Source organism: Archocentrus centrarchus, chromosome 21 (assembly GCF_007364275.1).
Source record: "Archocentrus centrarchus isolate MPI-CPG fArcCen1 chromosome 21, fArcCen1, whole genome shotgun sequence".
Lineage (NCBI taxonomy): Eukaryota > Metazoa > Chordata > Actinopteri > Cichliformes > Cichlidae > Archocentrus > Archocentrus centrarchus.
Window position 1 is genome coordinate 26,440,389 of NC_044366.1, and position 14,965 is coordinate 26,455,353.

The following is a 14,965-nucleotide window of genomic DNA, read 5'->3' on the forward strand; positions in this document are numbered from 1 at the left end:
CAGAAGCAGCAACAGCCTGCTTAGTTTTTCACAGGACCGCATGGAGTCCTGTGAAAACTTTCTTTGTCGCATGATTGTAATCGTTTAATGTACCCTCAAATAATAAAATTATAATATTTGTAAAATTTAGTATTTTTATTTTTAATAGGCTCATAAAATTATTGGGGGGCACACATTGGCTCCACCCCTGCTCAGAGCTGAGACTGTTGCCTATTCTGCCTGTTCTGTTTAACAGCACCTTTCCTCTCTCATATTAAATTTGTGATAATACAAGAGAGGAAAGATGCTGATCCAAATGTTGGAGAGGCTAAGTAAAACCTCAGATCAATATGAATTGTATTTTTTTTTTTTTTACTAAGTAATTAGTAGTAGTTATTCCACCAGAGATTTTTTTTTTTTTAATATTTCAGTTAGAATAAGCATAATTGCTGGTCTTTTTATCTGCCACCTGCTAGCTGCACCACCTGGTTCTCAAACTGCGAGCTGGACCCGCCTGCTGGGCATAGAGCCACCGCCAGAGGAAAAATATGGAGTGAAACTAAGCTGGATAAACATTATTAATGTCGAGAAAGTAAACAAACAAGAGTTTTGTGCTGAACTTTATTTCATTAAATACTTTTTCGTTAAGGACTGATAAAATTGTGTGGGGTTGGTGGGGTTTTTTGGGGTATGCTTGAAAAAAGTAAAGGAATCGTGTCAAACAAAAGTTATAGATTTTTAACATTTATGCCAATTGCAGGTAATAGAAGTTACAGCAACAATTTGTTTTTTAGAACATGGCTGTTACTCAAATAGAAATACAGTTACCTACACAAGATAGATGGTTGTAAATTCTTTTATTTTAATTATTTTCTCTTCTAAAAACTTACTGCGCTGGTTTGAATGAAACTCTTCCAGGTGCATGACCCTCGTAGGTTGACAGTTTGGTCGGGATCACCCTTCGTTCCCCTTTACAGTACAAAAAAGTGCAAATATACTTTATGCTTTCAGTGGAAGTTAGCTGGGAATTTGCAGCTTTGTACTCTTAAAAAACATAAACTTCAAAAACATACAAAGAGCAGCTATAAAAAGAAGCTGCAGTTGTGCTGCTGGGTGGTATTTGTTGGGCCTGGATTTAGATGCTTCACAGTAATGAAAATATGCATCCTTGTTAAAGATACTGACCACAATCCTGCTCTAATCTGCCCACTGAAACTGCTGACAAAAGTGCCTCATGAGAGTTGAAAAACCCTTTTAGAATAATTTGACTGTCAGGAATGAGTATAAATATGGACTTAATATGCTGCTACTTTTTGCTATGAATTCAAATTATGATTTGTATACTTACTTTTATAAAGTCCTATACATATTTATGTATAGTCACCAGTACTTTATTAGTGTATATTATTTATATGATATACAATTCTAAACCCACATTGTCTATATTTTACATGCACTCAGTGTCCAGTTTTATAATGTTTTGGATAAGAATTACAGGTGCATCTTGAAGTAAGTTAAAACTGTGCATATATACTTGTTTCTACATTTTTACTTAGACTGAAATTACTTTTTGTGACAGTAAATATTAGTAAACTACTTCCTAAAGGTCCAACCTTATAAAGCAGTTTAAGTGAGTAATATTAAATAAATGATGCAACCTTAGTTAGCTCAAATACACATACAGAACAATGAAGTACCACCTGTCCTTACTTTGTTCTCTCTGCTCTTTGGTAAGAATCTCAGTGATCTGTATGTTTTGTGGTTGTCTCGCTGCAATACGGAGGTTTCGGTTTTGGGAAGGAACAGATCAGCATCAGATGTGTACACATGGTGTTATTTGATATTTGTCATCTTCTTTTGCCTTTGCTGTTTGTTTTTATTGCACAAAGGACATTACAGAGTACCCCTGCTGCAGCAGAAGTCCTTTTGCCCACCATGTGACCAGTCTGTGTGGGTGTGTTCTCTTCTTTTACTCATGATATAGAATTTGAGGTTAGGTTAAAGGTTGTTATTCGGTTTGCAAATGTTTTCAGGCTACATACATATCTGTCTTTGTTCCTCTGGTCCCAACAGCAGCACACCAAATTTGAGACCACAGTTGGCCAGAGAGCTGATCTGGTGGTCAGCCGTTTCCTCGAAGTGACATAGTGTTTCTCTGATTGTTAACCATCCCCTCAGCCTGCTGGCTCCTAACCAGTGGATTGTGGTTTTTTGAGGGCGCATTGACCAAAACAGCAGTATGAGCTCATTGCTGTAATAGGCCTAACTAGAACTGAGTTACACATATGTATTCAATTGTTGGTCCTTCAGTAAGATAAGACTTTGTTGTTGTCTTTTGTTGAGAATTGTATCCTTGGGCAGTGGTTTTGATTAAAGGAAAGCAAATATGCATTGTTTAAACTTTATAGAGTCTTAAAAATGGACGCCAATAATGCATAAATTAGGGATGCAATGAGCAAGAAGTAGAACAGGCAAATTCAGTCTGAAGCTTTGACTCATGTTGAGGTCACATATGTGAGGGATGAAAAATTACTTTGGAAACTTTACTCACATTTTTAATTAAAGGCAAAAGTAAATGTATTGACATCCTGTGACTGCACTGGCCCCTCAGTTATAAATGGCATTTCTTGCATAGTTCAGAGCTATGAGCTTTTTCCCATCGCCCAATTGTAGGAGGAAACGGTCTTTGTAGAGATGCATCCACGGGGTCACAGAAAAGTGGAGAGATCTTCTTCTGTGTTCAAGATCCCTCTTATCCTTTAGCAATCTCTTGCACTGGCAAAAATCACCAAAATATTACAGCTGAGCAGCTCAAACAAGAAAGCATAACCAAAAAAATGCATACACACACACACACACACACACACACACACACACACACACACACACACACACACACACGCACATACACACGCACGCACACACACTTACATATTAAAGCAAATAGCAAAATGTGCAAATCCTGAGGTCAGCGTATGTGTAATCAGTCCCACTGAGCAAAAACTCAGGCCTCATACTGCTCAAAAAAAACTGGGTTTCAGACCGTTTTTTTTTCTATTTTTGGCTCTCTGTGATGTCAGGGAGAGTGGATATTTTCTTCTCAGGCACACAGCCGTGGCTTTCCCCCTTCTGTCCAAAGGTTGGCTTAAAGCCAAGGAGAAGGAAGCTGAAGCAGTAAATGAACTGAGGTGCTGCACCAAGGCAGAGAATAAATAAAAAAAGATTATTTTGATCTGAGAATTATGCAAAGCTACTCTAGCAGAATCCAAAAATAAAAATATCTACAGCACTAGTCGGCTCAGTTCTCTATTCTTTGTGCGTCTCTGACTGAAGCTCCCAAATTAGTAGGTTTTTTTATTTTGATTAGATAAAGAAGGAATTCAGCTCTGAATGTTGATTGGACCATTGTCTGTCCCTTTTAGACATCAGAATCTTGTCTGATAGTAAAGTACCTGGACTAACTTGTTTTTGTTGTCTGCCATCATCTGTACTTGTTTGATCCTACTCTTCTTCTGTTTCATGCAGTCCCTTCTTTCCTCTCATCTCTTGATAGCTTTTTACTTAAGTCCTTTTTTTTCTGTTTACTTTTATTCAGCCTGTGCTTCTTGTGTTGAAGCACCGCTGACAAACACGCTGACACATGTCCCTCGTCCACCGTTGTTTTTTTCTCTTTTTTTTTTTCCTAGCTTTTTAAAGCCTGGGTTTTCCAAGATAACAATCTTCAAATTCTTTTCTTCCGTATATCTCCTAATTTGCTGTTTTCCTTCAGGCTCTGTGTCCTCTAAGATGGCGTGATAAGAGACACCTGCTGCAGTGCTTCAGCACTCAACTGTTTGGGTGCGTGTGATCAGAGAGCAGGACCGGGTATTTGGGTGAAGAATGAACTTTAAAGAGTCTGAAAGACAAAGCAGAGTGTGGAAGCTATCAGGCTGAATAGAGGAGAGAATCTGTTGGTCTGTTGGTCTTTTAGGTCTGCAGAGCTCTTTGTTAATGGAGTCTGCTCTGTTGTGACTACTGGAAGAACCAAGATTGCCTTATCTAGGGCTTACCTAACATCAGTGAGACAGGTAGATTTTGGCTAAGTTGGATAGAAGATGCGGTAAATGGGAGCTGTCAATAAAAGTTTTGCACATCGTCATACTGAAGGATGCATGTGTGGTTTCAGGAGTTTCTGTATTGCAGTGCATCTTCCTCCACCAAAAACAAGAGTGACTGTTATTTACAATGGCAAGAATATAATAGTAAATACTACATTCATCTCCATGGATAGTCTTAAAGACGGTATTTCACTATAACTTTAAGTACAAAAAATTATGTTAAATATAGGTTAAGTTACTAAATTTATTAAGAAATTTGGAGATTAAATTATTCTATTAAATGTTATATAAGGCCTGAGTATGATTGACCCAACCTAGTCTGTATGGGTCAAATATTCTTTCATAAAGTCTCTACAGTCTCTACAAAGCTGAGCACAGACCTACAGAGGAGCAGTTTCATCATCACTCTACACACATTTGTGAATGCCATCAGTGTTTCGAAAAGTCACTGGAAGGCATGATTAAAAAGCACCCATTATACACACTGTCGCCTAACTATGGAGATAACACATTTTTCAGGCAGTCTCTCTGGAAGCCATTCATTGTGTTCATTCATAATGTGACAAAGAGTTGTGTAATCAATGAAAGAGTGAAAGCCTGATAGAAAAGCCTGTTTACTTACCTCTAGACACAGTCACTGCTTTGCATGAACAGCTATTTAAGTTTTGATAAACCCACCCCACCCTGTCTCCACACACACACACACACACACACACACTCACTTGGTACTAACGAAAACAGTGGTTTTGAGATCGCAGTGCGGTCAAAGTTATAATGACCGTGTGCAATGAACTTCTGATCTCGTTGCCTTTGAAATTATGGCGTTGAAGACAAGGACCAGGTGACTGATGTGTCAAGATAGCAATAAAATGTCAATGAGATGGAGTCAGTCTGCTGTTAGGTTGTGAATGAGGCCAAACTGGCAATTGCACAAAATTTTGGGGGGGATAATAAAGAAGTTAACTGTTGTAAATCTATTGCCATCTCATAACAAAAAATGTCACAAGTTCATATTAACTACTTACATTCAGAGTCCGGTCAGAACTTTATAGATTTGAAACAGAAATTCATTAATTCCTCCACAAGTAGCTACATTGCTGCTGCAGGATGACAATTTAACTCCAAAATGACAGGAGGCGCTTGGCAACCAGTTGAGTCAAGTCCCCTCTATTGCAAAGAGACACGTTGCAGGAGAGTTACACTCACCAGTGCAGACTGACTCAGATTGCAACCTTTTGCAATCTGTGTGAAAGTGTGATTGTTTGGAGACAGGTTGCCTCCCACCAGGTAACCTGTCCAATTGCCTTGTGGTTGCTCAGAGGTTGGGGGTGTTGCATGCTCAACTTCTTTGATTTTTCCTCAACCTCTAGTTGGTCACTATTTGCAATCAGTCTCTGACAGCTAAAAATTTGATGCAGTTGCCGGACAACCACTGAAACTTTCTGTTTCATCTAACTACATAACTTTTAGTTTAGTTTTCTAGATCGTTATAATTGCATATTGTCCACAATATATACAGCCTAAAGTAAACCATAATAGAATAAGAAACAGGAAAAATGCAGTCTGAACAGATATGGATCTAAACTTGTGTGGCTGACAGACATACAACCTACAAGGTGATAATTGAAGCTTGATTTTGTGTACTTCCTGATCAAATGGATTACCTCACCGGGGTCAGAGTTCCTTTTCAAACAGAGACTATCTTGTTTATTATCTACAGGTTTACCTGGCTGGATTAGCATGGTATTTAGTGTGGGGCAATAAACTGACACATATTAACACCAAGTAATTTGCATTACAGCCTTTGCCTTCTTTGTCTGCACTTTTAACACCAAGTGTGTGCAATACTAATTAGCCCATGATAACCTATTGATGGACAAATAGAGCTGCAGATATGGATCTCTTTACTGAAGCCGCCATTTGATGACATACAAGTGTGAGATAACAAATACCTGTTCCACGTTAAGATTAAAATGTTTGTAGTCTTTGCCACGTTGAGTTGTCATGATTATAGAGGTATTCAGACACACAAAAGTATCACAGTGAATTTATTAATAAGATTTGAGCGCACACTTATGAATAACTTCTTCCTCAGGTTGTCAGCGTCCAATCGGTCTCTCCAGAGGAAAGGCAAAGGTCTGTTACTATAGTGGCTGGTACTACTGCCAAGGCTGCCATCAGGACAACTCTTTTCTCATCCCAGCACGCCTGCTGCACAACTGGGACACCAGCAAGCACAAGGTGGAAATGCATACACACAGAAATATAAAAATACTCACTTTTAAAGCATGTAGAAGCATTAGCAGATGGTCTCTGCGTCTTAAAAAGCTTTGTCACGTTTTAGCTATTAGGATACCATTAAAGATCTGCAGGTTTCCAGCAAGAGCTGCAGAAGATTAATCCTGTTATGTCTCTGTGCTAAATATTGAGCTACTACCTGAAAGCATGATCTTAGATTAGTGTTCAATATGACATTTTTTTTACCCGCTGGCCTTCCAGGCCAGTAGATCAAACATTTACTGGCCCCTTTTATATTTTTACTGGCACACAAAATAAGACAATTTAATTACCTTATATACTGCCAGATTAAAATCTAGTAATATAGCATAATTTATTAGTAGATTGATATTTTATATTATAAATCTATATCAGAAAAAATGGCAACTAAAGGTTTAAAAATCTGGTAGAGTAAATGCAGTGCCCCTCTTTAGACTCGCTTCTACATGCTGCAGATATTTCCGCTATAGAGAAATGGGATGGCTGCAGTCAGCTTCAGCAAAGTTTACAAGAAATCTGTGAAAATTTAAAGATCTAACAGGTTATCTGCATACACACTTTCATTTTAGCATCATCCTAATTTACTGGGATGGGAATCACATCACATTTATTAGTATTTTAATATGAAAATACTTACTGTAAGAAAAATAAATCCATTAGTCAGGGTCCATTTCAGCCAGTTTGCATTATTATTATTATTGCCAAAAGTGTTTGCTCACGTCCCATTCTTAATATGATAACAGCTTCAATTCTTCTGGGAAGGCTTTCCACAAGGTTTAGGAGTGTTTATGGAAATTTTTGACCATTCTTCCAGAAGCACATTTGTGAGCTCAACGCAATGCAGTCAGACAAGTACCGGTCCCCTGGCATCCGCCAAACCCAGACTCGGATTGCCAGACATCTTTGTTTCCAATCACTTCCACTTTGTTGTAATATCGCCAACAGTTGACTGTGAAACATTTAGGAGTTTCATGACTGGACTTGCTGCACAGGTAGCATCCTATCACGGTGCCAAGCTGGAATTCACTGAGCTCTTGAGGATGACCCATTCTTTCACAAATGTAGAAGCAGATTATTGGTTTTATACCCCTGTGGCCATGGAAGTGACCGTAACACCTGAATTCAGTGATTTGGATGGGTGAGTGAATACTTTTTGGCATACAGTTAATGTGAATTGATTGGTGGAAACACCAGCAGCTGGCCAATCAGCTTGCCCAGCATACCTCTTTTACTGGCCCTTGCCTATGAGGCTGTTAGGTTATTTTGAACTTTACTTAAATTATTAATAATGAACAGAAAAAGGGGACAGTTGCCACCCCTGGCCCCGTGCGAAGGTAAATAAAATGAGCCACCCAGGTTTTATCTTGTTATATCTTGTTGTCAAGCTTTAAGTGGTCTTTGATAAAGTCATTTTAATGTAAACTTTTCCAGGTGTCTAAACAGGCCAAGGAGTTCCTGGAGTTTGTGTATGAAGAACCACTGCTGGACATCCAGCAGCTGAACCCCTGTCTGTATGAACACTGTGAGCCTCTGAGCATAGTCCTGCGTCTCCGTCAGCAGCTCCAGTCACTGCGGGCCTACCTGTTCAGCTGCAGAGCAACCGTTGCTGAGGACCTCAGACGAAGGTATGGCTATGGAGTCGAGATGCGTTTCTGTAGCAGTCAAATCACTTGTTCACAAGCCTTTTTTTTTTGCTTTTAATGATCTCAGATTTCTGCTTGCAGGCCATCATCATCATCATGTTGAACTGATGAAACAGATAGCTCAGTGATAACGAATAGTCACCTAAGATTTGATGGATTTTTTTCAGTGGTTGGATCACATCATGTTGTGTCAGTGAGCTGCAGTACCTTATGGCAACACTATAAACTGTTTCTCAAGTTTGCATTTTATTTATTGTCAGGATTTCTAGTTAATTATCTCCAGCTAAGACTGTGAAGCTGTGAAGGAAACTACAGTAACAATAATACAATGTAACTCTTACATTCATATAAGTCTGTTTCTGACATTTTGAAATAGCAAATCAGGACCAGGATCTGTGGGTATTTCTACCAGCCTGAAAAAAAAAAAGCATTTTAGTCATACTGTAGTTGTAAAGCAGAGCAGCATCATAGCGTTCTGTGTTTACTTCTGTCCCATTAGCTTGTGCCGGCCAGTGCCCCATCACTTCCAAACACTACAGGATTGATGAGGGCCATGGCGCTAAAACCTTTCCATAGTCATTAGTTTACTTCAGGGGATCTGAGGAGATATGCCTGTTGCATGCAGCCAGACACACACGAAACCACACGAGGCACTCAAAGCTGTGTTTGTGGCCCTGTGCTGCAGTTCTCAGACACTGTGAGAGGTTTGCGTCTGTATTAGCAAAGGAATCTTCTTTTCTTTTCTGTTCAGTGAAGATTAGGTTAGGTGGTTTGTTTCAAGCGATCCACATGGGCAATCTGTGGTAGTAGATACAAGAATAACAAGTACACTTCCACACTGCATGCTTAACAAAGATTATATCGTCACCCTCTTAAAATACTGATCTAAGTCCCAAAAATAAAACTTTAAACAAAAGTTGTATTTTTTGCCTAAATCATCATATTTTCTATGTTTGGTTTAGTTTTTTTTTTGTGTGTGTTTTCTGAAAAACCTGAAAAAATGATTTATTTTATTAGGGTGACAATATTTATACTCAAATACTCAATACTGTACTCTATACTGATCAGATGACATGACGACTACAATCAGATGTTACCAGCTTGCATTAGCTAGCCCTTTATGCCAACATTACATCCATGTGTTGGTTAAAATGTTCTCTCTGGCTTTTTTAAAAATGTTTTTATTGATTTTTATTGATCAGCATGAACTTCATAAAAGAACAGGATCTCAAATATGATCTTATGGCTGCATTCAGTCCTTTGAAAAAGGAAGATTTCAGAGGATTCTTTCTTATCATGGACTCTAAACAGATTCTCCTGCCAGTCACTACTTCATAATTCCTCGTGGTGGCACTTCTCAGTGAAGTGAACTGAAGGTAAATAGCTTGTGGTGAAGAAGAATAAACTCGCAGGGGTAAAATGCAGAGCACAGGTGAAAGCTGTGGCCGTGCTTCTGCCTTTTCACGAGTATTTTACGTTCTTCAGTTACTCAGATAATTGTCCTTCACTGTATCGAGTATCATAGAATTGCTGCATCCTGGTGCCTGGCATTACCACATCAACATATTGATAGCATGCTTTTCTGAGATGTTCTGTGATTCCCGTCTCTACATACAACGTTGTGGTGTCCTTGCTGACCGATTTCAGTGCGGCTGTTAGGGGATTATGTGCAGGTTGTTCTTCTTGCATTAATAGCTCAGGAGGTGGTGGTCATTGTTAGAAAAGAAAAGAAAAGAAATTGCACCAGAAAAGTTGTATTAGCACTTTCCTGGCACGTCATCAATATAAAAAGTTCTCCAGAAGTTTGACGAAGATGAGATTGTTTGTTTGAGAGATGCTGCCCTGCTTTGCTTTATTTTGTAATATGTTGGTTTGTCCGCCACTTACACATACGAACACACGCTCGTTTGCACAACTCTTCCTCCTACATCTGTACACAGACCTACTCAGGTCAGACCCTCCTTCAATACACAATAATAATCACTGAGGGATAACAGAATTTAATGAAAGGTGTGTCTGTTGGAGTGGGAATGGCCCAGAGGATAGTGAAATAAAATATAGAATTAAATCCTATCAGGTCTTACACAAACATTGTCAGTTGTTGACATGTGTGTACATTTGAGTATGTGAATTTGTGTGTGCTCTTGCTAATCTAAAACATATTATTTCTCAAGTCTTTTTATCAAGATCAGCACACACTTTGAGGGTGTGTTCATCTGTGCACGGACTACACAATCAGAAAGGTGTGTGCGTGTGTGTGTGTGTGTGTGTGTGTGAATGCTGATGTGGTAACCATTGGTAACGTTCCAAACAGAGTAGTTTATCAGTGGTACCTATCACCATGAGGTGTCTACATCACACACACACAACCTTGTGTTTTAATGGCACTCAGCACAGCTTTAGGCAGGATTTAACATGGTGCCATCAATCTTAGAGGTCTGAGAGGAGGCCTCGTAGCTCACTCACACGTTTTTCCTTCTTTGTGAGGACATTCACTGACATAATCGCTCGGTAGCCCTTTACACTAACCTTGAACGGTGCAGCTAAATGCCTTATGTTCTCATTAATCAGAACCTAATTCTAATCTTAACCCACAAACCTCTGCTGTGTGTCATCACACACTGTTTAAGGAAATGGGAAATCTTTTGCTTCTAGGTTAATATTGTTACTTTGTTTAGCAACCACTGGACTGAAAGGTTGGTGGTTAAACATTAAATGTGCTCATAATGGACCCACAGATCTTGATCACTGCTTTCTTATTTATACTTACATGACTGAGTGTATTACAGTAAAGCTTCCCTGCATAGTTTTATTAGAAGCCAGTTTAAGATTTAACTTGAGCAGTTTGAGTGCAGTCATGCTGCTCACAGAGGTAACAGTTGGGTTATGTCATATCAGTGACAAAAAGGTGCTTTTTTTTTTCATGATGGTGTGTGATTGTAACTGACACTCCAAGTCTTTTTTTTGTGATCAGAAGTGAAGGGTTGGAGTATCAGCATGACGGATTGTTTAAACCTGATAACCTGTTTGTATATCGAGAGAGATGGAGAAAGAATTGGTTTTGTGTGTGTGTGTGTGTGTCTTTCAACAGGATTTTCCCCAGGGAATACCTCCTCCAGCACATCCACCTGTACTCACTGGCTGACCTGCAGCAGGTACATGCACACGTCCACACTTACATGCATGCAGGAAAGACCTTTTCAGAAATGGGACACAATTTAATTTGCTGCCTTCATCAGTCTGACAGCGTGACAGCATTCTGTCATTCAGACATAGATCACTTTCATATTTCAGTCAAACATTCTGACAGTCACACAGTGTTTTCCACATACATAAGATTGGAGAGTACATCAAGTGACATTTTCTGTAATCCAGAGTTTTCTTGTTTTGATAGTTTAATAATTTGAGAAACCACATCTTATATGTAGCATATCATGCATATCTTTTAAACTGTGACGCTGTGTGACGGCTTTCCTTCTTACTCTTAGAATGGGATCAGTTGGTATCTTTAAAAGCTCTCTTGCTCATGGATAGATTTTGCTGCTGTTTGATGCTGCAGGTATGTAATAAACTCAGAAGGACCTCTTAAAGCCCTGGACCAGGCTGGTTGCCACTTCTTCAAATGATCTGTTTTGTTGTTGATTAAAAATTGAAGGTTTAATGTGGAATAAAGCATAGGTTTTAGGCTTGAATAAACTTATTTTATACAGGTGTAAGTGTCTGGGATTCTCAGTGGCCGTTTTTGTGGTTAGAGAAACTGATTCTGATCCTAAACATTTTTATACATAGTGATTAAAAAATATTTTTCCACTTCATTCATTGTTTTAGCGGTCACTGGATGGTTTGTTCCTCCATTATCACGAGCACACAAACATTTACAAACCTCTGGGAGTTTATCTTCCAGTTGTAGTTGCCCGTGCTTCTCTGCTAAAATTTGCTAGCATTAGTGGCTTGAATCTTTGAGTGTATTTTTCATATTTCCATGTAAGAAAACCTTAAAAAACATAAGAAAGTTGCTGAAAAATCCTGTAGGAGCAGACAGAAGCTAGACTGAAAATTTTTAGGTATCTAATCATCAAATGTTCACCACCCATAAAGCTCCACTCTGCGATGGGTTTCATTCATTACCAAGAACACGCACGCTTCATTATAATTTGAATCGGTCCCACATACACCGTCCCACTGCTGGAGCTATTAACTAGAGCAGCAAATATTTATTAATCCACTACTAAAAATAGACCTCAGCAAGAGTCAGTGAGCTTCACTGCAGCTGAAAGCAGCAAACAGGGAAGGGGACATGACAAACACAGTTAGTTTTTCTCTTTTTGTCCGATTTGTCACAGGTTGTGTTGCTTTTAAGTAAACACAACCTTTCCTTTGTTTCTTTGGCCAAGTGTTCATGTCATAACAGTGATAAGAAAGGGTGATGCACTCCAGCAGCCTCATTTGGAGACTTTTTAAGTGTCTGGATTGAGAAAACAAAGGTCTCAGTGGAAAGTGTTTGTATGTGCGTCTTATTCTCATAACCCTGTTGTTATTGTATGATAACAAAGAGACCTGGTGTTTTATTTAATCAAATTGCATACGCTTATCTGTAAATGTGTTTAAAACTTCTCTCACCTCTTTTTGAATTTATTGATGAGGAGATTTGAAAGAGATTTAGATGAATTCTTTTTTTTTTTTTTTTTTTTTATTGCTGGCCTTTCAGCAGCTCAGCGTTGAGTCGCCGGACCGAGTTGGGGGTCAGAGGAAAGCGACCGCAAATGACTGAAAAGTTCTTTTGTTTGTCATTATGTTCATTATGTTGTACCCTGCCCCATTTTTTTCTTTCATCCTGCTCTTACTCGGAGCTTGGCCACAGACTCTCACGGTGAAAGAGATTGGACCCCCCCACCCCCCCTCAACCTCCACCTCCACCTCCACCTCCTCCTCCTCCACTCCCACACTCTGTGTCTCTCTGCTTCACTAATTGGTCACATTCAGAATCAACAGGCAGAAAAACAAAGCGTGACATCCCTCCATTCTTCTAAACATCCCCTTGGCCTCACACACGCTCAGCACACATGGGTTGTGTGTGTTTGTGTGAGTGTGTGTGTTCTTTACAATCTCTCTTTTTTAATTTGCTAAAACTCTGATTTTAGTCATAAACTCCAAACTGATGATTTTGTATGAATTTCACCTATGGGTGTTTTTGGAGGCTGTGCTGCTCCTGCCCCACCACCACCACCACACACACAGATTCTCAAGCACTCTGCCTCTTAATTGGTTTTCCATATTAACAAGCTTGTTTCTTTTGATTCACCTCCTGAATAAAATGACACTCTTAATCAATGTGGCTTTTTTTGTTCCACCCCAGAGGTCAGTGAAGGCTCAACTCCCCTGGCTAAACCCTGGGCTGCACTAGTCTTTTTTTCTTTTTTTTTCCCCTTTTTCTTTTCTTTTTTTTTAACCTCCAAACAAATAGCCTCCACCCATATCCCCTATTATGAACCCGTTCGTTTTGTAGAACCCATATGTGTTTGTCGAAGGACGCTCTGCCCCTTTCCTCTACTCGCTTTTTTTTTCTTTTTGGTTTCTAGGATTTTGTGTGAGGACTAAAGGAGCACAAAAATGTATGTGTGTGTGTGCGTGCAGCAGGCTTCCCACAGTGACACCTTGGCATTCCCTGTATGCCAGGCATGCCTCTCCACTCACACTTGTCCAGGCACACAGAGGCCTCTTAAGTAAATGCTACATGTTCTCAGAAACATTTCTCCTCATGCCTTTAATTATAGGAGGTGCTTTCACCCTCAGATATACAACACTGGATTAAATGATAAGGACCAAAGAATCCAGATAATAAGAGATAATTTGTGTTAAAGGGTTGCACCATACTAATATGGGTCAGTGTGCAATTGCTGAGACTGTGTGAGATTATTGAGTGGCGGTGGCATGGGACAGGTTAATAAACGGTATGTAAATAAAACACTGCTGCTATTGATCCCTGTGACACTAAAATATCAGTGAAATACCTGTTTCATAGACACCTACAGTGGGATTCATGTTAACTGCTTGTCGTGGTGATAAATCTGGCTTTAACTGCCCCCCACACACACTTCAAATACAAAGTTTGAGGTTATTTAGAAACTGATCTATTACAGTGTCTGCCAGGGTAAATTTAGTTTGTCCAGAAACCGATTGCAAGTAACTGTGATGGCAGCACCCTCAACCTCTGGGTGCTCACTTTCAATTGCAAGGAACTTGCACAGGTAGGAGGCAGCCTGTCTCAAGCAATCGTGGTCCAACTTGGCTGACTGTAATCAATTTCTATTTTAAATTCATGAGGCTCTGGCTGGACTCTGACTATAATTAATATGAATTTCTGTTTACTATCTATGTAGACTGCAAAAGATTTGCGCTTTTTGGGATCACTCGTAATCAGTTTTTGCAACTGATTACGAGTGATCCCAGACCTTGTCCCTGTCTTCAAAGCAATCATTTCAAAGGCAACAGGATGAGTGTAGTACCTCTTGTGACGTCAAGGCCTCGAGGCTTTGTCCCCCCAGCAAACCAAGATGTGTTTCCTACCAGCAAATCACGTAGTTTGGTTGTTTTTTTGTTTTTTTTTAATGCTTCAAGAAGCGTAATCCTTCATCAGTTTTCTACTACAGCTGTGTGCCATAGTAGGGAAAAAAAAAACCCGCAGTGACCCCCTCAAGAATAAGTTATTGTATTCTATCACTAAGGCTGGATTATTGAACTAAAAAGAAATAAAAGCAACAAAGAAATGTGTTTCTTACATCTGCTCACCCACAAGATTACTTGTAAATCTGGGGATTTCAGGGGAATGTCCTGAGAGGACAGACTCCACCGTGCATACGCTGACATCCAACATACATCAGGTTCTCTGTGTGTGTGTGACAGAGAGAGAGCAGAGGGTGTTATCCAAACAGATCTCACCCTGGTCTTTGCAGCCATGTAATCCCAGCT

The 14,965-nt window shown here is 39.4% G+C and overlaps 1 protein-coding gene across 1 annotated transcript in view; it reads left to right on the forward strand.

The window, feature by feature from the left end:
• The window catches only part of plekhm3 (pleckstrin homology domain containing, family M, member 3), a 45,893-nt gene that overhangs the window by 14,113 nt on the left and 16,815 nt on the right, over positions 1 to 14,965 (forward strand). Inside the window, exons 3-5 of the mRNA XM_030758946.1 lie at positions 6,172 to 6,317; positions 7,785 to 7,978; positions 11,088 to 11,151. Of these exons, the coding sequence (XP_030614806.1) occupies positions 6,172 to 6,317; positions 7,785 to 7,978; positions 11,088 to 11,151 (404 nt within the window). The remainder of the gene's footprint in view (positions 1 to 6,171; positions 6,318 to 7,784; positions 7,979 to 11,087; positions 11,152 to 14,965) is intronic.